Consider the following 24,558-nt stretch of genomic DNA (forward strand, 5'->3'; position numbering starts at 1 on the left):
GGAACCAAGGAAATAAATTATGATGCATCTAAATAATGGAATAATAAGCCATTAACAAATATGAGGAAGGTCAGGAGTAATACAGAAATATCTGCAATATACATTGTTAAATAAAAAAGATAAGGTACAAGAATAGCATGGAGAGCCTGCCACTATTTGTGTAAGGGTATGGGAGAGGAGTATATATACACCAGTGCACTTGCTTGTAAATATATCAGATATCTGGAAGGAAACATGTCAGTCACCTCAGCAAAGAGGAAGTGGGAATGAAGGAGACTTCATTGGATCCTTCACTTAGCATACAGAAGTGTTACTTGGTCAAGAAAGTTTAATTACAATTTTTTTTATCAAAGTAATAGATGCATATGCATAAAAATATGAAATGGTACGGAAGAACATAATAGTCTCCCTCCTCAGAAGGAGCCACTGTCTCCTAATTTTGTTTTTAGTCTTGATGTTTGCTTTGATATATCTAAATAATATGCTTTTCATACTCTTTCTTGATTTATTACTATTAGATATTATCTGTTCTTATTAAGTTATCTTGCAGTCACAAGTAAGGATTTAGCCCCATTTCCATTTTCCCCAATGTAGTCATATTACTACTTTTTGTTCTGTTGGTTACTTTTCTAATCATGAAGTTTGTCCCTTTATTTATTCTGTCAACAATAGACAATATCTTTTGGCTCCCTATTGTTACTTATAGTTTTACCATAAACCTTTGTATTTTCACAGTTGCAAACATCTATGTTCTGTGTTGTAACCATAATTGCATTTTCTGTGCTTTCTCTACTGTTGACTCTAAGAGTATAAAATAAAGTGTCTATATTATTATGATTATGTAAATATTCTTCCATGTACAACCAAGCAATGCAAAGCAGTATGATTCCATTTCCTTTCTTGTATAGTTTTTTGCTTTTTCATGGATTTTTGAACGGCTTCCCTCCTAATTTTTCTGCCTTTAACACCTCACTGAGTTCCAATTTGTTAGGACTAATATAAAAATCTTTGGAATCCCTGCTTTTGCTAGGATTATTCCCTGAAGCCCTCCATCTTCCTACCTTAGCCAAGGCTTATCCTGGGACTTTTGTTCATTATTCTCCTTGGTGAGATCCATTGTTGTCTGGATTTCATGTCATCTTTCTTGGTTCACTCTTTCTAAGAAAGGTATGCATTTGAGTCTTTTACCAGTGTAATGCTTGTTGTTTTACAGGGGACTTTTTTTTTCTCTGACAGCTTTTAGGAGCTTCTGTATTCTTGATGTTGTGGAATTTTCTGTGATATATCCAGAGTGTGGATATTCTGTGATTCAAACTGTTGGACACTGTCAGTCAGACAGTACTTGTCCTGCCAGTAGGGGAAGTTCTCTGCTATTGTTTTCTTTTGTATCCCCAGATATAACCATGTATACCCAGTTCCTGGGAGGAGAAAATATTATTTACAATTCAGTGCCATCCCATAATTTAAAATTTCTTCAAGTGTAAATCAGTCTTTGGGGGATAATTTCTCATTCTTTCAGTTACTTCTCTTTCTCTCCATTTTGACTCTAGATGGCATTTGAAGTATTGGGAAAGAGAAGTAAATGCACTTATGCTATAGGGAAAGGAGACTTCCTGGTCTCATACTGGTTTTGGGAATCAGGGCATGAGTCCTTCTATTCATGATTAATGTTCACCTTCATTTATGCAATGTATTCCTCCTCTCTCATGGACTTGAAGCCCCAACATAAGGAGATACCTTAACAGCTTCCTCTCCTATGACTTCCTCTCTCTATTCTTTGATAATTCCTTCCCCTACTAGTCAGATATTAAAGCTCCTAGATTGTCAAAAGAACTCTTTTAACTCCTATTTTCTGTCTCTTTTTTTGTTGTTCTGATTTCTCAGGTATATTTGCGATTTTATCTTCCAACCCTTGCATTTTGGCAATTTAATATTTTTAACTTCTGAGCGATTTTTCTTTAGTGGTTATTCCTATTTCACAGTATCCTATTCTTGCTTTATTGATATATTGAAATGTTAAATTTTCTTCTGTTTTTTTTTGTTTTTTCAGTTTCTGTTTATTTTTTATTATATTTGATATATTCTATAAACATTTTATGATTTATATTTTTATATCTTGCTTTTCATCCTCTTTTAATAACAAGGCAACATAACATGAGTGATAGCTCATTATTTGTGGCCTTAGCTTGTCAACAGGAAGCTTCATTTTAGGGTGAGTGGGTTCAGAGCCAGCCATTTTTCTGGTGGATCACTTTTAGGTATCTTGCTCTGGGATATCAATTTTAACAATTACCACAATCCCAGACAGTTTCTTCTATTAGGAGTATTCTTGCTGCTGCTGCTGCTGCTGCTGCTGCTGCTGCTGCTGCTATTGCTGCTAATGATGATGATGATGATGATGATGATGATGATGATGATTTTGGCTTAAGAATGGAAGCCTACTTACTAGGTATTTTGTGTATACTGAGTCCCAATTGTGGAAGAGCACAAAAGGGGAGTAACTAGAGTCCCAAATTTCTGGCAGGAAGACCAAAAGGGTAGCTTCCAGGAAATTACACAAAGGTAGGAGTATGTTAAAGCCAACTTCATAAAGTTGTTTATAAATTTCTGGGCCCACTCGTGAGCCATGTGTGCATGGACCTGATCTTAATTAGCATAAATGAAAACTGGATTAACTGGTAGACCACCGCATTGGTCCCATGCTAACCACTGGGTGGCAAACATGCAGGAAAGACCTGAAGAGCACTAGAAAGGCTCTGAAAATTGAACTGACATTGGAACCACAGCCCACTGTGGAAATTTCAACCCGAACTTAACTAGGCAGGTGCCCTGCTAAAACAAAGACAACATTCTCTGTAGACTATAAACAAGACCCAGTGTATCATTTAAAAAATATTCAAAATACGCAGGATGCAATTCAGAATTATTTGGCATGTGAAGAACCACAAAAGCCTCAACTTGCATGGAAAATGATAATCAACAGATGTCAACACTGAGATGGCAGTGATGTAGGATTGATCTGGTAAACACTTTAAAGCAACTAGTATAAAAATGTTTTTGAAAATCACAACTTCTGCAACAAATGTTTAAGTAGAAAGTCTCAGCAAACAAATGCAAGACCTAAAGAAGCAAGCAGTCACTGAAATATAAGACTCACTGGATGCACTTGATAGCACAATGGAGATGATAGAGGAAAGAGTAAACATTGATGATAGATCAGTAGAAACTATCCAATCTGAATAAGAGAAGAAAAAGATATTGACTAAAGTGAATAGAGAGAATGATATCAACAAAAATGGCGGAGTAGGAAACTTCAAATGTTCTCCACGAAAGCAGCAAATAATCTGGCAAAAGCTGTCAGAATCGACTTTATTGGAACTGTAGAAACTAATCAAAGCTTTATAGGAACCAGGCAAATGCTTAAGGAAAAACATCACAGTCTCACATTTAAGGAAATCTCTGTTGAGTCACTCGATGTCCACTAAGCTAACAGGACAGAAGTCTCAGTGGCTACACATAACAAAGATCGTGTAAAATTACTTCAAGAAAGTTATTAAACACACAAAATAAGATAAAATAAGCAGCAACAATAAACCCTGGGGAGGGTGTAGAATCTTATTTCCACAGTTACCACATTATAATATTCAAAACGTCCAGTTTTAAAAACAAAAAAGGCATTCAAAGAAACAAATTTTGGGCCATAAACAGGAAAAAAGGAATTAATAAAAACATTCCTGAAGGAAACCCAGACATTAGATTTACTAGACAAAAAGATTTTTAATCAACTGTTTAAAATATCATCAAAAAGCTAAAAGGAAACCATGTACAAAGAACTAAAGGAAACCATGAGACTGTCAGAGGATATCAAACAGAATGTCGATGATGAGATAAATTATAAAGAGGAACCAAATAGGAATTCTGGAATGAGAAGTACAATAACTGAAATGAAAAATTCAATAGGTTCAATAGCAGATTTGAGAAGACAAAAAGAAAGAATCAATTGAGATTACTGTCTGAGGAGCAGAAAGTAAAAAGAATGAAGAAAATTGAACAGAGCCTGAGAGACCCACGGGACACCTTAAAACATTATCAATATACTCAAATAGGAGTCTCAGAACAAGATGAGAGAAAGGAGCAGAAAATATATATGAAGGAATAATAGTCAAAAACTTCCCAAATTTAATAAAAAGCATGAATCTACACACTTAAGAGTCTCAAAGGATTCCAAACAGGAAAAACTCAAGGAGATTGACATTGAGACATATTATAATCAAAGTGTTGGAAGCCAAAGGCAAAGAGAGAATCTGGAAAGCAAGAGAAGTGACTCTTACATACAAGGGATTCTTTTTTTAAAAAAATGTTAATGTTTATTTTTTGAGACAGAGAGAGACAGAGCATGAGCAAGGGAGGGGCAAAGAGAGAGAGGGAGACACAGAATCCGAAGCAGGCTCCAGGTTGCGAGCCGTCAGCACAGAGCCTGACGTGGGGCTCAAACCCATAAACCCTGAGATCATGACCTGAGCTGAAGTTGGATACATAACTGACTGAGCCACCCAAGTGCCCCATACAAGGGATTCTTAATAAGATTGAGAGGCAATTTATCATCAGAAACCAGGGAGGCCAGAAGGTAGTGGGATGACATAGTCTAATATGCTGATAGAAAAAAAAAAAAAGAACAACAACACTACCAAGTAAGAATTCTGTATCTGGCAAAATTATCCTCTTAAAGTGAAAGAGAAATTGACATTCTCAGGTAAACAAAGACAGAGTATTTTTACTAGTAGGTCTGCCTTATAGGAATTGCTCAAGTGAGGCCTTCAGGCTAAAGTAAAAGAACACTTAAAGGTTAACTAACTTGGATTTAAATTAAACAGTAAAATAAAGTAAAATGAAAGGACACTTGACAGTAACTTGAATCCACACAAAGAAATAAAGAATAGCAGAAAGATAACTACATAGTTTGATATAAACATCAGTATTAATGTATTAATTTTCATTTTGAAACTTCTGTTTTTATCCCTATAGGATTTAAAAGGCAATTACATAAAGCAACATTTACTAATCGGTTGATAGACAATAGGTATAAAGAATTTTTAATAATTTTTAATAATAACATGAAAGGATGGGAATGGAGCTAGCTAAGAGCAATGTGTATATGATGGAAACTAAGTTGGTATTGATTTCAATTAGGTTGTCAGAAAATAGGTTAATTGTAATTTCCAGGGCAACCATTGAGGAAATGTCTTTCTAATACAAAAGAAGGCAGTAATGGAGGTATTGAGGAACAAAAAAATACATGACATATAGAAAACAAATAGCAAAATAGCAGAACTCCTAATAATTGTTAAGTATAAATATAAATAAACTCTCCAATTGAAAGACAACAGTTGTCAGAATGGATAAAAGAAAAATAACTATCTACAGATGACTCACTTTAGATCCAAAGGCAAAAGTAGTTTGAAAGTAAAAGAATGGGAAACGATATATGCAAATAGTAGTAATCAAAGAGAGCTGGAGTACCTTTGCTAATATCAGACAAAGTAGACTTTAAGATAAAAATTGTTACGAGACAAAGGAGGACATGACATAACAATAAAAGTGTCAGTCCAACAAGAAGATAAAACAATTATAAATGTATATACACCTGACAAAAGGGTCCCAAAATATATCATGTAAACATTGACAGAACTAAAGGGAGAAGTAGATGGCTCAGCAATAGAACAACCAGAAAAAAAAAATAATGAAACAGAACACTTGAACAACACTATCAACCAACTACACCTGACAGACCTATGTGGAATACTCCACCAAATAGTAGCTGAAAACACATTCTTTTCAAGTACACATGGGATGCTCTCCACAGTTAAACTGCGTGTTAGTCCACAAAGCAAGTCTCAATACATTGTAAAAGATTGAAATCATACAAAACATCTTCTACAAAAATAGAATGAAATCTGAAATCAGCTACATAAGGAAATGTGGAAATTTCACATATATTTGGAAATTAAATATTCTTAAGCAACCAATGGGATAAAGAAAACATTACAAAGAAATTAGAAAATACTTTGAAAAGAAAATCACAGCATACCAAAATGTATGAGATGCACAAAAAGCAGTACTGAGAAGGAAATTTATAGCTGTATAATAAAAAAGAAATCAGCCAGGAATTCCTGGCTGGCTCAGTCAGTAGAGCATGTGAGTCTTGATCTTGGGGTTGTGAGTTTGAGCTCCATTTTAGGTGTAGAGATTACTTAAAAAATAAAATTAAATTAAAATTAAAACAATAATAAATACCTCAAGTCATTAACCTCACTTTACACTTTAAGGAAAAAGTGTAACCTAAATACAAAGCAGTTAGAAGGAAGGAAATCATAAATGTTAAAGTTGAAGACAAGATAAGGAATAGAAAAACAGTAGATAAAATAAACCAAAAGTTCTTTGAAAAGATCAACAAAATTGATGTATCTTTAGCTAGATTGAAAAAGAAAAATGAGAGAAAACACAAATAACTAAAATCTGAAATAAAAGCAGGCTACCACTACTGACCTTCCAGAAATAAAAAGGATTATAAGGTAAAACTGAACAATTGCATGCCAACAAATTAGGTAGCCTAAATAAAATGGACACATTCCTAGAAATACACAAATTGCCAAAACTGGCTCAAAAAGAAAGAAAACTAGAGCAGACTTATAAAAAATAGATTGAATCAGTAGTCAAAAACCTCCTGACAAAGAAAACTCCCAAGACCAGATGACTACACTGGTTAATTCTGCCACACACTGAAAAAGAATGAACGCTAATCCTTCTCAAAGTCTTCCAAAAAATAGGAGAGAGTACTTCTCACTCATTCTTTGAGTCCAGCATTACCCTGATACCAAAGCCAGACAAAGATAGCACAATAAAAAAGAAAGAAAAAAATTACAAAGCAATATTCCTTCTGAATACAGATACAAAAATTTTCAGGGAAGTATTAGCAAACTGAATCTAACAGCAGATTAGAAGGATTATATACCATGACCAAGTGGGATTTATCCCAGACATACAAGCAAGTTTTTTTTAATGTTTATTTTTGAGAGAGAAGAGAAAGGATGTGCACAAGCAGGGGAGGGGCAGAAGGAGGGAGACAGAGGATCTGAAGTGGGCTCTGCACTGTCAGTAGAGAGCCCAATGTGGGGCTCGAACCCACGAACCGTGAGGTCATGGCCTGAGCCAATGTTAGTTGCTTAACTGACTGAGCCACCCAGGTATCCTACAAGCAAATTTTAACATAAAGTCAATTAATATATATGAAGGAAAAAACCCCACATGATTATCTCAGTTGGTGCAGAAAAGGTATTTGACAGATTCCAATACAGTTTCATAATAAAAACACTCAAAAAACTAGGAATTTAGAGGATACTCCTCAATATTTATGGACATTTAAGAAGACTCACAGCTAGGGGTGATTGGGTGGCTCATTCGGTTGAATGTCTGATTCTTGATTTCAGCTCAGGTCATGATCTCATGGTGGTGAGCTCAACCCTGCCTTGGGCTCCGTACTGTGCATGGAACCTGCTTAAGATTCTCTCTCTCTCTCTCTCTCTCTCTCTCTCTCTCTCTCTCTCTCAGAAAACAAAAAGCCTACAGCTAACATTTTCCTCAGTAGTGAAAGAGCAAAAACTTTCTAAGATCAGGAACAAGAAAAGTTGCCCACTTTCACCACTGCTATTCACCACTGTACTGGTAGTGCTAGCCAAGACAATTAAACAAAAGAAATAAAAGGCATCCAAGTTGAAATAAGAAGTAAAACTATCTGTATTTGAAGATGACTTGATCAATATATATATATAATCAATCCCATACAAGTCCTCCAAAGCTATTAGAGATAATAAAAAAAATTCAGGAAAGCTGTAGTGTTCAAAATCAATATACAAAAATCAGTTGTATTTCTGTACACCAGCAAGCAACAATCCAAATAGGAAATTAAGGAAAAAATTCCGTTTACAGTAGCATCCAAAATAATAAAATACTCAGGACAAAATTTAACTGAGGAAGAGGGAGACTTGTAAAGTTAAAAATAGAATACACTGCTGAAAGAAATTAAAGAACACCTGAATAAGTCAAAAAGCATCCCAATGTTCATAGACTGGAAGATTCAATATCATTAAGGTGACAATACTTCCCAAAGAGACCAACATATTCAATACAATACCTATTAAAATTCTAATGGCCCTTTTTACATAAATTGGAAGAGATGATCCTAAAATTTATATAATAGTGAAAAAGAACAGAGTTGGAGGAATCACACTTCAGATTTCAAAACTTGCTGCAAAGCTTCAGTAACCAAAACACTGTAGATCTGGCATAAGTATAGACCTATAAATCAGTGGAATAGAGTGGAGTCCAGAAGTAAGCCTGTATACCTATGGCCAATTGATTTTCAATAAGGGTGCCAGTGTCATTTGATGAGGAAAGAATAGTCTGTTCAACAAGTGGTGCTGGGGCAACTGGATATCCATATCTAGTATAAACAAAAAATAACTTAAAATAGATCAATGACCTAAATAGAAGAGCTGAAACCGTAAAACACATAAATAAAACATAGGGGTAAATCAATACATTAGATATGACACCAAAGGCATGAGTAACAAAAGAAAATGTCAAGTGGATTTAAAAAAATTAAAAACTCTTGTGCCTCAAAAGACATTATCAAGAAAGTGAAAAGACAAGCTACAGAATAGGAGAAAATATTTGCAAGTCATATCTATTATGGCTCTAGCATTCAGAGTATGTAAGGAAGTCTTACAACTCAACATCAAAATGACAAACAACCAAACTTAAAAATGGGCAAAAGATTTGAAAAGACCTTTCTGAAGAGGATGTACAAATGGCTAGCAAGTACATGATAAAATTCTCAACATCATTAGTCATTTGGAAAATGCAAATCAAGACTAAAATGGGATAGCATCTCACATTTGGCTAAGTTGAGCATAATTTTTTAAATGGAAAATAAGCTGGCAAAGGTGTGGAGAAATTGGAACCTTCAGATGTTGCTGGTCAGAATATAAAATATGGCCACTGTGGAAAACAGTTTGGTTGTTTTTCAAAAAGTTAAAAATAGAATTATCTTATGACCGAGTAATTGTATTCCTAGGTACATACCTAAAGGAATTAAAAGCATACACTCAAATATATGCATCGACATGAATATTCGTAGCAGCAGTATTCACAATAGCTATGAGATGGAAACAACCCAAATGTTCATCAACTGATGAATGAATAAGCTAAATACGGTACAGTTTTCCCTCGAACAGCATGTAGATTAAGGGTGCCAACTCCCTGTGCAGTAAAAAATTCATGTATAACTTTTGATTCCCCAAAACTTAACTCCTAATAGCCTACTATTGACAAGAAATCTTACTGATAACATAAAGTCAATTAACACATGTATATATATTATATACTGTATTCTTACAGTAAAGTAAGCTATGGAAAAGAAATTGTTAATAAAATCATAAGAAAGAGAAAATACATTTATAATACTGTAGTGTTTTTATAAGAAAAAAATCCTTATATAAGTATATCAACACAGTTCAAACCCATGTTGTTTAAGGGTCAACTGTATATCCAGTGAAAGGAATGGATAGATTCAATGGAATATTACTCACCCATAGAAAAGGAATGAAGTGCTGAAACATGTTACAGCATGGAAGAATCTTGAAAACATTATGCTAAGTGAAAGAAGTGAAACACAAAAGGTTACCTATTATTTATTTATATGAAGTATTCAGAATAGCTAAATCCATAGAGACAGAAAATTGGTGGTTGGCATGCGCTGAAGGGAGGGAAGACTGGGGAGCAGGTATTTAATGAATATGGTGTTTTATTTTGGGGCGATGACATGTTTTGGAGCTAGTTAGGGGTTGTGGTCACACAAAATTGTGAATGTACTAAGTCCTGAATTGTTCACTTTAAAATGGTTAATTTTATGTTCTATGAATTTCATGTCAATTTTTTAAAATGGGCAAAGGACTTGAGTAGACATTTTTCCAAGGAAGATATATGAACGGCCAGTAAACACATAAAAAGCGGCCCAATGTCATTAGTCTTTAGGGAAATACAAATAAAAACCATAATGATTACATACTATTTCCTACCCAGTAGGTCAGCTATAACTTTTTAAATGGAAAATAACATGTCACCAGGACTGTGGAGAAAGTGGAACCCTGATGCATTGTTGTGGAAAAGTTTGGTGATTCCTCAACAATTTACATATAGAATTAACATATGACCTAGCAATCTACTCTTAGGTTTATACCGAAGAATTGAAAACAAGTGTTCAAACAAAAAACTTGTACTTGAATACTGAATAGCAGCAGTTTTCATAATAAAAATTAGAAACAGCCCACACATCCATCAACTGATAAATGGATAGAGAAAGTGTAGTGTATCCACACAATGGGAAATTTCGGTTATAAAAAGGAATGAAGTACTGATAAGTGCTGTAATATGGATGAACACAAAAAGCCACATAGTACGAAATATGCAGAATAGGCAAATCTGTAGAGACAAAAAGTAGATTAGAGAAGAGAGACAAATAGAGAATATATTTGTTCATTATCCCTGCCGTAAAAAAATCACAGGCTGGGTGCATTAAACAACAGAAATGTATTTTCTTACAGTTCTGGAGTCTAGAAGTCCAAGAGATGTTGGCAGGTTTGATTTTCTCCTTGGCTTGCAGATGGCTGGCTGCCTTCTCACTGTGTCCTCACCTGACCTTTCCTCTATGTGTACACACTCTTGGTGTCATTTTGTGTGCCAAATTTCCCCTTCTTATCAGGGCACTGGTCAGACAGGATTAGGGCCTGACTTAATGGCCATGGTTACTTTAATCACCATTTAAAGGTCTCTCTCCTAATATAGCCACATTCTGTGGTCCTGGTCATTAGGGCTTCAACATATGAGGAGGAGGGCGGGGGCACAATTTAGACCATAACAGGAAGTGACTGCTTGATAGGTATGGGCTTTCTTTTTGGGGTGATGAAAATATGGAATTAGTGGTATGGTTGCAACAACATTGTGAATGTACAAAAAGTCACTGAGTCACACATTTAAAAATGGTTAAAGTGATGAATTTTATGTTTTCTGAATTTTACCTCAATTAAAACAACACAGCCATGTCATTGTAGTCACAGAAGTAGAGTAGAAATAATATGGTGCTGAGAAAAGTCCACTCTCTGTACTGGAAATCTTAACCAGTGCAATAATGCAACAAATACAAGGCGTAGATTGGAAAGGAATAAATAAATTAATCCCTATTTGCATAGGTCATGGTTGTTTACATAGAAAACCCCAAGGAATCAAAGAAATTCCTAGAACTAATAAGTGAATGATGTCACAGAATACAGTGTGAATGGATAAAATCAATCATGTTTGTATATGCTAGTAATGTAAAATTAGAAATAAAATTTTAATGGTACCATTTATAATATTTCCAAAAATGAAATAGTTATGTATAAATTTATCAAAACATGTGTCAAATGCTTATGCTGAAAACCATAAAACATTGACAACGGAAATGAAAGAAAACCTAATTAAATGTAAATACATACCATCTTATGGATTGGAAGACTCAACATAATAAAGATTTCATTTCTCAAATTAAGCTACAGATTAAGAACAATAGTAATCAAAATTTCAGCAAGATGCTTTTTTCTTTAAAGACAAATTGACTCTAAAATTTATATGGAAAAGCAAAGGAACTTACATAACTTAAACAATTTTGAAATGGAAGAATAAAGTTGGAGTAATTGCACTCCCCAATTTTAAGACTTGCTATGAAGCTACAATAACTGGTACTGGTTAAGGCATAAATACCTAGATCAGTGGAACAGAATGCAGTTCAGAAATAGGCCCACAGAAGAATGGCCAATTGATGTCATACAAAACCAAAAAAGCTATTCAGTGGAGAAAGGATAGCATTTTCCACAAATGGCATTAGACAGTTAGACTACTGTCTACAAAATAATGTCAATCTAAACCTTCTATCCAACTTGATATAAAAAGGGATCATGGGTCCAAATAGAAAACATAGAAGTATGAAAGTTTTATAGGAAAAGAGAAAATCTCATGTTCGGTTTGCCAACGACTTATACATGGACCCAAAAGTATTTTCCATAAAGGAAAAATTTGATAAATGAGACTTCATCAAAGTTAAAAACCTTGCTGAGTGAAAGAAACTTTCAAGAGAATAAAAAGAGTAACTACAGAATGAGTGAAAATATTTGCAAATCACATAGGCATAGGTATACGAGTAGGCATAGGTATACTATACGGGCAGGATACGAGTATAAAGAGATACCATGAGGGAGTTTTTTAGGGTGGTTGATGGAAAATGTATGCTCATTAAAGTGGTTCCTCGAATCTATGTGTTAAAATTCTTTGTACTCCCTACACTTTTGACTATACGACAAAAGGAAATAAAAAAGTTGTAAGTCATTAGTACATTTGTGACAAATAATTTGAAAATCCAAAGGAAATGGGTGATTTCTTAGGAAAATATACCAAAGTTCATTTCAAAATAGGAAACATATTTCCTGCGATTATCAGACCTGAGACCAAACATGGTGATTAAGGATCTATGATTTTAAAAGGCATCAGGTTTATGTGGATTTACAGCTGAATTCTGAGGAACCTTTGAAGGATTGATGGTTCTAATTCAATTTACACATCTTTCCAGACCATGCAGAAAGGTTAAACGCTCCCTAATTTTTTAAATAACTAGAATAGTTTTAACACCAAAACCTGATTAGAGGTAGCATAGAAAAAGGAAACTACTGGGTGCCTGGCTCAGTCAGATAAGCGTCCGACTTCGGCTCAGGTCATGGTCTCGCGGTTCGTGGGTTCGAGCCCCACGTCGGGCTCTGTGCTGACCGCTCGGAGCCTGGAGCCTGCTTCCGATTCTGCATCTCCCTCTCTCTCTGCCCCTCCCCCACTCGTGCTCTCTCTTGCTGTCTCTCAAAAATAAACAAACATTTAAAAACAAAAAGAAGAAAAAGGAAACGACTGACCACTATCACTTATAGGTGTAAAAATTCAGAATAAAATATTAACAAATCAAATATAACAGTGTTCATAGGGAATAATACAGAATGAGCAAGTTCAGTTTAATCTGGAAATACACGGTTCCTTCAGCTTCAGGAAATCTAAATGTAATGTACTTCATTATATCAACTGATTAGGGGAGAAAAACCATAGATACTGGGAAGACATTGACAAAAGTCAGGTTCTTGATGTGCCTCCTCTCATCTAATTTTCCCAACAACCATGTGCCCCCTTTTACTGATGAGGAAATGAGTTCAGAGACTGAGACTTGCTCAAATCTGGCATACAGGGCCATTCTAAATGTCACACATTAATTTTTTGCCAATCTGACAGCCTAACAGTAAATAGAGTGCCCATCTGAGTTGCCCATTCATATCCCTGGCTTCATTTTCTATAGAGTTGTTGCATTTTTTTCATGCTGATTTGCATGATTTCTTTATATGCTTTGGAAATTTCGTCCTCTGTCAGGTGTGTTATAAATATTTACCTCCAGACCTACTTTGTTATTTTATTTACGCCTTTTGTCTCTCTTCTTTAAAAGAGAGACATTATTATGGTTCCCCAAGACCATAAATATAGGGTTAAGTTTTTTGTTTTATCATTTTGGTTTCATCTGGAACTTAACTTAGTTAACCTCTTGTAGTAAGATCTCTAGTTGTCCTCACATGACACCGATTTGTGACCACAAAGTAACCTGGGGAACAGGCAGTGGCTGAGGGCATGTGGCCTTAAGCCAGCCAGCCTTGTTTGAGTCCTGAAGCCACCTTTAACTAGGTGTGTGACTTTGGGAAAATAATGTGAAGCTATGAGAGCTTATGGAGTGGGGATGGGAGAGTGGGAGCCACTGTGGCTTAGAAATCCCGTGTCCACAATTAGGGACCCCTCCATTCTGTCCCCGTGCCAGGGACAGGGCCCAGGAACAAGAAGCGTGTGCACTTGAGCTTCGGCCATGGCTCTGACTTGTACCCTCCTAATCCAGGTGTAGGAAACCACCCCGGGCATTTTATCAGAAGCCAGGCCCACTTAGTCACACACCTGATGGTCAAGCTTTCTCAGGTTTCAAGGGGAACTGAACTAAAAACCTAATCTAAGGCCATTTCCTCACCTTGAAGGAGAAAGGATTTGGGAATCCTGTTTTCACAGTACAATTTCCAGAACAAGGAGGAGACAATACATGGCAGCAAAACCAGCAAATCTATACTATAGTAGTTCTCGTTAAATCCATAATTTTTGTTGCTTTTCTCATTGGTATGGACATACGTATGAAAGTTGAATGGCAGACTCGAGTGGCAAACATCCCTGTTTTTTCGAACTCTAGCACGAATACTTCTGATGTTCTGTCAACTGTGGATGTTATGATTTTGTGGTAGACATCCTCTATTCCTTCATTAACTTAAGGAAATTTCTAGTTTGCTGAGAATTTTTAATCATGAATGTCTCTAGTTTAATCAAATGCCTGCTTGTCATGTCCTCAATTGACAATGACGCTGTTTTCCCCTTTAGTTAGTAAAGGTAATGATTCACATGGAAAGCTTTTTTTTTCTCAAAAGAGCAATTATGCAAAAAAGGCAAAATTACATTGAAAGCTTCTTAAACAGCAAACTGTTTTCACATTCCTGCTATAAGCCCGCTTTACCATGATGTGTTGTTCTTTTGATACAAAGTAAATCCTGTTTGTTAATATTTGGCTTAAAATGTTACATCTATGTCCATAAATGAGAGTAGCCTAAAGTATTCTCGTCTTGGATTTCTCTTGTCTGGTTTTGGTTTCAGGATTATTTTATTAATTTATAAAATGAGTTGATTTTTTTCCCTTTTCTGGAAAGACAATATAGCATAATAAATAAGAACATGGCTCTGTGGCCACACGCTTTTGTTGGAATCCTGAGTTTCTACCATCTTGACTTCTAACACGGTAGGTTATTTTCTCCTGTTTTTGAATCGTTTGTAAATGGAATAATACAATGTGTACTCTTTTGTGCCTAGCTTTTTAATTATTATTTTAGAGAGAGAGAGTGTGCAAGCAGGGGACAGAGACAGAGGGAGAGAGAGAATCTTAAGCAGGCTCCACGTTCGATATGGAACCCAATGTAGGGCTCAATCCCATGACCCTAGGATCATGACCTGAGCTGAAATCAAGAGTTGGATGCTCAATCGACTGGGCCACCCAGGCATCCCTGTCTAGTTTCTTTCAACCAGTGCTGCTTATGAGGTTCATCCATGTTGTTACATGAAGCAATGCTGTGTAAGTATTCCATTGTATAAGTATATCACAGTGTATTCATTCTGTTATTGGGAGAGAGTTGCAGTTTTTAAAAGGCTCTTACCATTTGTACTGCTATGTATTGGCATTTCTGTCGGGTGCATACTAAGGAGTGGAACATATACGTATATGTTCAGCTTTAACAAATAACACCAACAGTTTCCCAAAGTCTCACTCCCAACAACAATGTTGGAGAGTTGCTTTTTCCACATCCCTGCCAATAGTTGGTACTGTGTGTCTTATTTATTTTTGCCATTCTGGTGAGTGCATAGTAGTGTTGCTTTAGTAGTGGCTTTAGTTTGCATTTTGTTGATCACTAATAAAGTTGAAAACCTTTACACACATTTTATAGCATTTATACATGGATACAGTCCTTCAGTTATATGTGGATAGATTCCTTGGGTTAAGCCCTATGTTCATAGCCACAAAATTAAAGTCAAACAATCGGAATGTTTTTATTTAGGTTCATAATGGGTATATAAAAATTTATTAGGTTGTATCAGTCAAAATTACATTTGGTTGGCAACTAAGCACAAACTGCAAAAATAGTACCTTAAGTAAAGTTAAATTCTCCATCACAGAAGTAAACAGATAGACACTAAATGGTTGTTACTAGGGGCAACAGGCATCTTCTGTCTTGTTGCTCCATTTTACAGGGTCTCCAAATAGCCCAAGAAGGATGATAAGCTTTCAGGCTTACCACGATACTCTAAACATCAAATGGAAGGAAGTTTTAAAAAAAGATCCCCTTCTTTTTAAGGAATCTTCTAGGTAGTACATATAACTTTTTTGTAAATGAGGCCTTTTGTGTGCTAAGAAAGAGGATATTTAGAGCAGTTGCTTTTATACAGGATGTGTTGGAGGCAAATCAAGAAGTAAAAGCTGCAGTCCCTGCTGCTACATAAATTCTCACACGCACTGAGTAGTAAAGACTGCTGCAGAATTCAACCAGAAACTGTAAGGAATAAACATTGTGATAGGAAATATCAGGGATGTAGGAATTCATGAAAGGAAAAGGACAACCTAGACAGAAATGGAGAAAATATAACCCAGGAGCAGAATAAACATTCAATGAATGAATGACTACATAATTGAAAGAATAAATGAACATTCTATTCATCCCTTTTTTCAGTTGAGAACAGCTTAAAGTTACACAATACTGTGAGGGAGTTACTTTAATGTTTAATTGCTTATAATGATGGGTTTCACTTTGGGGGCTTAGTTCAAATACACACACACACACACACACACACACATATGTAATCAGTTGTATACTTTGCATTAATAAACATCCTTTTTGAGTGGCACCAGGGTGGCTCAGTCGGTTGAGCGTCCAATGTGGGCTCAGGTCATGATCTTGTGGTTTGTGAGTTTGAGCCCCATGTTGGGCTCTGTGCTGACAGCTCAGAGCCTGGCGCCTGCTTCGGATTCTGTCTGTCCCCCTGCCACCCCCCACCTCCAAAACTGAATATTAAAAAAAGAATTCCTTTTTAAAAGAGACAAAACACATCCTCTTTGAAATCTGTACTCCTATCTTTCTCAAAAGGAATAAAAGTGGGATGTCCCCAGTTATCTTAAGGATCTTATAAGCCGTTAATTAATGGCTTATAAATGTCCCAGTTACACCAGATCCTCCCTCCCCTAAATGCAACATGCCTGAAGCCTATAGGTATTGCATATCTAGAGATAAAGCCAACCTCCCACCATACAGAAACATGATAATGAAAAAATAACCTTAAAAACAACACCCATTCATCTTTGTGATATATCCATGAGGGAAGCTACTGCAAGAAAAGAATACTACAGGTGAATATCCCTAATGAACAGGGATACAAAAATATTTTTTAAGCTTATTTTTATCTATTTTGAAAAAGAGATAGCAAGTGGGGGAGGGACAGAGACAGAGGGAGACAGAATCCCAGGCAGGCTCCACACTGCCAGTGCAGACCCTGATGCAAGGTTCAAGCTCACGAACTGTAAGATCATGACCTGAGCCGAAACCACAAGTCAGACACTTAATGGACTGAGCTATCTAGGTGCCCTGGGATGCAAAATTCTTTAATAAAATACCATCAAACTGAATTCAACAGCACATTAAAAGGGTTATACACCATTAACAAGTGTACAAGTGTGATTTATCCCTAGGATATAAGGATGTTTCAACATATGCAAATAAATCAATTTGATATACCATATTAACAGAATGAAAGATTAAAACCACATGACCACCTCAATTGATGGTGAAAAAGCATTAAAAATCACCAAAATAGGTAGAGAAGGAACTTAATACAATAAAGGCCACACATGAAAAGTCCACAGCTGATATTATAATCAATGGGGGGAAAATTGAAAGCTTTACCTCTAAGATTCAGTGCAAAGGCAAAGATGTCCACTCTTGCCACTTCTATTCAACATAGTACTGGATGTGTTGGAGCAATCATATAAGAGAAAGAAAAGGCATCCAAGTCAGGAGTAAAATTTATCTTGGATTACAGATGACACGATCACATGTGTCGAAAATGCTAAAGACTCAACAACAACAACAAAAACTGATTGGGAATAATAAACTCCATAAAGTTGCAGAATACAAAACCAATATATAAAAATCAGTTGAATTTCTAAACACAAACCACAAACTATTCAAAAATGGAATTAAGAATACAATCCCCCCCCTCAAAAAAAGAATACAATCCCATTCATGATACCAACAAAAAGAATAAAATACTTGGGGATAAGCTTAACCAAAGTCAATTTCAGTACACTGAAAATTATAAAAACATTAATGAAGGAAATTAAAGACACAGGTAAATGGAAAGACACGCCATGTTCATGGATTGGAGGAATTAATATTGTTAAATGTCCATACTACTGAAAGTGATCTAAAGAGTCAGTGCATTCTCTATTAAAATCCTAATGGGATTTTTTACAGAAATAGAAAAAAACAGTCCTAAAATCATATGGAATCACAAAAGACCCCAAATAGCTAAAGCAATCCTGAACAAGAATGAAGGTGGAGGCATCACACTTAGTGATCTGTAAATACATTACAAAGTTACTGTAATCAAAAAGTATGATACTGATATAAAAATTGACTTCTAGACCAATGGAACAGAATTGAAGGCCCAGAAATAAATCCACACATCTATGGTTGGCTGATCTTCAAGAAGCGTGCCAAGAATACAACAATAAAATGAATAAATGATTTTTGAAAAACTGGATATCCACATGTAGAAAAATGAAATTGGGCCCTTCATACCATATAGAAAAATTAGCTCAAAATGGATTAAAGACTTAAACGCAAGACCTAGAAACATTAACTACTAGGATAAAATTTAGGAAAAAAGATTTTTGAGTTAGAACTTGGTAATGATTTTTTTGGATATGGCAACAAAAGCAAAAATAGACAACTGGGATTTCATCAAACTGGAAGTTTCTGCCCAGTAAAGGAAACAGTCGACAGAGTGAAATGGAAGCCTGAAATGGGAGATTAGGGGTTAATAACTAAAACATATAAGGAACTTGATAACAACAACTCGACCCAATTAAACATGCAAAGGACTTGACATTTCTCAAAAGAAGACCTACAAATGGCCAACAGGAATTTGAAAAGGTGCTCAATGTCACTAATTATCAAGGGTATATATATATATATATATATATATATATATATATATATATATAATCAAGGATGTGCACACACACACACACACACACATACAATGACTATGATTGAGCATTCATGTAGAAGGAAAATCTTAACATTTTCAACATGAATGAACCTGGAGGACATTATGCTAAGGGAAATAAGCCAGACACAGGAAGATAGATATTGAATTATCTCACATATATGGAACTAAAATAGTCCAGTCCTAGCAGCAGAGAGTACAGAGTAGAATGGTGGTGGCCAGGGCTAAGAGGTGGGGGAAATGGGGAGATGTTGGTAAAAGGGTACAAAGTTTCAGTTATGCAAGGTAAATTCTGGAGAGCTAATGTACAGCAATGTGACTATAGTTAACAATATTATATACGTGAAATTTGGTAAGAGAGTAACTCTTGTGTTCTCATCTCACCCACAATTGAACCTCTTTTTAAAATTATTTATTTAATGTATTTAATATATTTTTTTCACAATGACACCTCAATAAAAGTGTTCATTGAAGTACAAAGCACTGCTTTCCTCTGAACTTCTGAATGACTTAATTTGAAACATTTTAAGTATTAAGAACAAACTTATTTTTGTAGGATGGTGAAAATTAGTGGTCTAAAAAAATTGTCAGAGGGAAAACTTTTTAGCTGGAGATTATCCTCCATGTTAGTTCCAGCAGTTTCAGAATGTGTTTGCCATTGTGTTCTCAGTAAATGGTGCTTCTCCTGTAAAGGAGAAATGCTACTATAACGGGAAAAAAGAGAAGAATTGAATTCTCAGTCACTAGAGCCTAAAGTGCTTTGAAAGATCACTGAGTGTCTTTCTTAAATTTGAGTCTGTGGAAGTAAAGTGACTTATCCAAGACCATGCAGCTGGGCAAGTGCAGGGCCAAAGCTTACCCTTGTGTCTCCTGAGAATGTCAAGGCCCAAATGTATCTAAATTAAGAAGGCACTGATGAGGTCATCAAAATCGTCAATAGAAGCACTGCTTCTGCACTCATAGAAACAGGCTTTTTAATGTTTATTTACTTATTTTGAGAGAGAGAAAGTGAGCGAGAGTAGGGGAGAAGCAGAGGGAGAGAGAGAATCCCGAGCAGGCTCCATGCTGTCAGCAGATGAGGGGCTTAGTCTCACAACCTGGGAGATCATGACCTGAGCGGAAATCAAGAGTCAGGCGCTTAGCCAACTGAGCCCCCCAGGTGCCCCTAGAAGTAAAGTTTGGGCTAGAAGCAGATGATCCTTCTCTTCCTTTGTTTGAATTCCTGAGCCTTATCCTTGTCTTATCTTACTCTCCTTTAAAATTTTTGCTTCTGACTTTATTGGGTTACAAATGATCGAGAACATACATATAAATCAAGTTTAGGGCTAGAATGTCATCACACATAAAATAACGGAGACACCAATGAACAATGAAAATTATGGCGCCCATTGAGTGTTCTGGGGGTTTTTAACCACCTTAATCTTTAAGACCTTATTTTAGCTGCACAGTGCTATTTTTTTTTCTTGCTTGTTCATTGTTCATTTTTAAAACTGCTTTTTCAAGGCATAATTGATATATACACAACTGTACATACTTAATGAATACAATTTGATGAGTTTGGACATATGTAAATACATGTCATACCATCACTCTAATCAAGGTAATGGACACATCCAGTACCTCCAAAGTTTCCTTGTGTCCTTTGTGGGTTTTTTTTTTTTGATTCATTTTAATTTTGTTTTTCTGGTAAGAAGAGAACATGAGATCTACCCTCTTAACAGAGTTTGAAGCACACTGTACCTTATTGTTAACTACAGGCAAATCTTTAGAACTTATTCATGTAGCATAACTGAAGCTTTATGCCCCTTGAATAACAACCCCCCCCCCCTTATCCCTACCCCCGTCCCCTGGCAACCACTATTGTATTCTCTGCTTCTAGGAGTTTGACTGTTTTTAAAAATATGTTTAACTTTCTTTGTAGCATTTATCCCTAACACAAATTAGTCATTCATTTATTTACAGTCTCTTCCCTCCATTACACTGTTATCTCCATAATTGTGGGGATCTAGTCCATGTTGTTCACTAGTGCTTAGAGCAGGGCCTGCCACATCATAGCCATTCAGTAACTCTCTCTTGAGTGGTTGATTGTGTGATTTGTTTCTTTAAGTATGTCCCCTTTTCCATCGCTGATGCTGTTTACTTGTGTTTTGTCTTTTTTCTTGCTTGTGTTGCCAGAGGCTTATCTATTTTGTTGGTTTTTTCAAAGGTCCAGCTTTATGTTCTCTAGATCAATTCAGTTTCTTAGCTTTTTAAAAAACTTCCACTTTTCTCTTCATTAATTTCTTCCTTCTATTTCATGTACATTTTATTGTTGCTGTGTTGTTCTTATTATTTTTATCCTAAATTCATGAGGTGAAAAGTAGGCTCATTTTCTATCTCCCTTGTTTTCTCATAAATATGTCTAAGGCTATACGTATTCCTCCTCACTGTGGCCTCATTCCACAGGTTTTGATGTGTGGTAGTTACAATGGCTTTTGTTTGTTGGTTTTTTTACTTCTGATTTGTGTTTCCAGTCGTTATTTTCTCTTCACCCTGAGAGTTATTTAGAAGTGCATTTAAAAATTTCCAGATTTGTCAGTTTAGGAGGGTTTTTTTTTTTTTTTTTGCTATTACTTTAATTTTTAACACATTATTATAACTGTGGCCTGTGTGATATTGGCTTTATGGAAATTTTTTGATATTTCCTTTGTTACCTAGAAAAGAGGTTCACAGATGACAGCCTGTAGGCCACATGGGCCTGGTGCCTATTTTGTAAATTAAGTTTTATCGGAACACAGCTACACTCATTTGTTTACTGGTTACGACTGCACTGCTGAGTGGTTGGGATAGAGACTCTGTGGCCTATGCAGCTTAAAACATTTACTATCTGGACTTGTCATAAAAAGTTTGCTGGACTGCTAACTTAAAACATGGCCAATTTTTGTGACTTTTTCATAGGGATCAAAAAATATGTGCATTGTCTTTTGGGTCTCAGTCCCTTATATCCTTGTTAGAATAAGCTGGTTAAGTTATGTTGTAGTGATCCTTATATCCTTTCTCATAGTTTGTGCTTTTGATTATACATATCTGAGACAGATGTATATAAATTTCCCATCCACTTGTATATTTTAGTCAGGGTTAGCTTTAGGTATTTTGAGGCTGTGTTGTTATTGCATAAAGAGCATATAAAGGTTCATAACTATTATATTATCCTGTTGTGTTTTCCTTCATAAAATATGTAATAGCCTTCTTTGCCCATTTATGCATTTATTTATGCATGCTTTCTAGAGAATATTATTGTTCCTGTCAGGTTTAGGTTGAACTAAATATATTAGGGAAATAATAAATAACAGTTTAAACAAGAAAGATTATTTCTTTCTTGAGTAGAAGTCTGGACATAAGTATTCCAGGGCTCTATGATGTCATCAGGGACCCAGGCTCCTACCTTCTGCTTCACCATCTTGGTATATGGTTTCCATCCTAAGGTCCCCTCATGGTCCACGAGACTTCTGGAGTTCCAGCCAGCACATCTCCATTGAGGGCCAGAAGGAAGAGGAAAGGTAGGAGGGCAAAAAGGGGCCCATCCTAGCTCAGCCAATTTCTAATAAGTGACCTCAGAAGTCCCAGAAAACAATTCCATCTCCTTCTCATTGGCAGAACTTAGTGAAGCAGTCACACCTAAGCTACCAGGGAGGCCCATCAGGTAACTTTGCCTTGGCTAAAAATGGGCATTCTGTTACCAAGGAGGAAGGTGACACTGGACATTTTGGATTAGTCAGTCAGCAGTCTCTGCCACTGCCTGTTGCATGTTGTAGTTCTTGTTACTAGCATTTTCCTTTTATAACTTTTATTGTCAACCTTCCTCAGTTATTTTGTTTCAGGTATGTTCCTTATAAATAGAATATAGCAAGATCTTGAGTTACTTGGTTTTAAACAATGAGAGCATCTGTCTGTTAATAGGTGAGTGTAATGCATTCACTTTATTATCGTGGCTGATACATGTGGCAGTGTTCCTGCAATTACATTTTTGTCTTCTGTTTGCCATGCTTTCTGTTTAATTCTTTTTATGTTTCCTACCATTTGTGACACTGAGTGAGTTTTCTGTTTTTTCTGTTTTAGAAGTTGTATTTACTGCTTTGATTCTTTTAGTTATTACTCTTAATGTTTTTTAACATTCGTTTTTTAAAATAATTTCAAATTTACGGAAAAGTTGCAAGAATAGTACAAAGGATTCCTGTGTACCCTTTACACAGATTCCTCAAATATCAAAATTTTATCATATTTCATTATTATTTTTTTTCTTTATACCTATGGATGGTTTTTCCTGAACCATGTGAGAGCTAAGTTACACACATGATTGATATTTCCTAAAGAACCGGTACATTTTCTTACATAAAAAAAATAAAATAGTTTCAGGACATTAAACTTCATACAATACTATTACCTAATCCACAGATAGTATTCAAATTTTACCAGTTTTCCTAATAACATTCCTTATAGCAGGAAAAGACCACTTTATTTTGGTCCAGATGCAGCTTCACACACTGCATGTAATTATCATGACCTGGAGTCTCCTTTGATCGGAAACAATTCTTTTGCCTTCTGTGAACATTGTATTTTTGAAGATTGTAGGCCAGTTATTTTGGAAAATGTCCCTCATTTTGGGTTTGTTTACATTTTATCAAAATAAGCTTCAGATTAAGCACTTTTGGCAATAACACCACAGAAGGGATGTTGTCTTCTTCTCAGTGATTTGTATCAAGAGGCACATGCTATCAATTTGTGCCATTATTGGTGCTTTCAACTTTGACCAGATGCTTAAGGTAGTGTCTATGAGGCTTTTCCACTACAAGGTTACTATTCTTCCCTTTGAAATGAGTAAGTATATTGTGGGGACTTTTACCACTCATCAATGATTCTTTCCTAAATTATTTATTACTAAGATGGTTCTCAAAAGCAATGTTCTAATTCCATCATTCCTTTTACATTTACCAGATGGCATTCTACTCTCAGGAAGGGCTTTCCCTGCCCATCTGTTTATTTAATCATTTATTTATTAAAAATTTTTTAAGGCTTATTTATTTTAGAGAGGGAGAGTATGTGCATGTGCGTGCAAGCAGGGGAGAGGCAGACAGAGGTGGACAGAAAAGTGGGATCTGCGCTGACAGCAGAGAGCCCGATGCAGAGCTCAAACTCACAAACCATGAGATCATGACCTAAGCTGAAGTCAGGCGCTTAGCCGGCTGAGCCACCCAGGCGTCCCTCATTTATTTATTTATATTCATGTGTGTATCTGTATTCTTTATTTTATTCGATGGGTTCTAATCCATTATTATCATTAGCTATTTTGAGGCACACATTGTTTCAGAATCAACCAGTGGAAGCTCCTCCCATGTTCTTTTGCCATATTCTCCTTACTCTTTGAGTACTACTTGATTTTCTGGCACAAGAAGATGTTCCACCTTCCTCTTGTTCTTTCCCGGATTCAGCTCTGGATTCAGCATTCCTCCAAGGAGCCCGGGTTCCTTTTATTTTTTAACAGCTTTA

At 35.8% G+C, this 24,558-nt stretch overlaps 1 protein-coding gene across 4 annotated transcripts in view; it reads left to right on the plus strand.

The window, feature by feature from the left end:
- The window catches only part of BRCC3 (BRCA1/BRCA2-containing complex subunit 3), a 62,028-nt gene that overhangs the window by 14,863 nt on the left and 22,607 nt on the right, over positions 1 to 24,558 (plus strand). For 3 of the 4 annotated variants that reach the window (XM_053201906.1, XM_027053185.2, XM_015082629.3), the window contains one exon: positions 22,497 to 22,571. The exons of the other annotated variant lie outside the window; for it this stretch is intronic. In XM_053201906.1, coding sequence (XP_053057881.1) covers positions 22,497 to 22,571 — 75 coding nt within the window. The remainder of the gene's footprint in view (positions 1 to 22,496; positions 22,572 to 24,558) is intronic. 4 annotated transcript variants of the gene reach the window in all.

This window comes from Acinonyx jubatus, chromosome X (assembly GCF_027475565.1).
Source record: "Acinonyx jubatus isolate Ajub_Pintada_27869175 chromosome X, VMU_Ajub_asm_v1.0, whole genome shotgun sequence".
Classification (NCBI taxonomy): Eukaryota; Metazoa; Chordata; class Mammalia; order Carnivora; family Felidae; genus Acinonyx; species Acinonyx jubatus.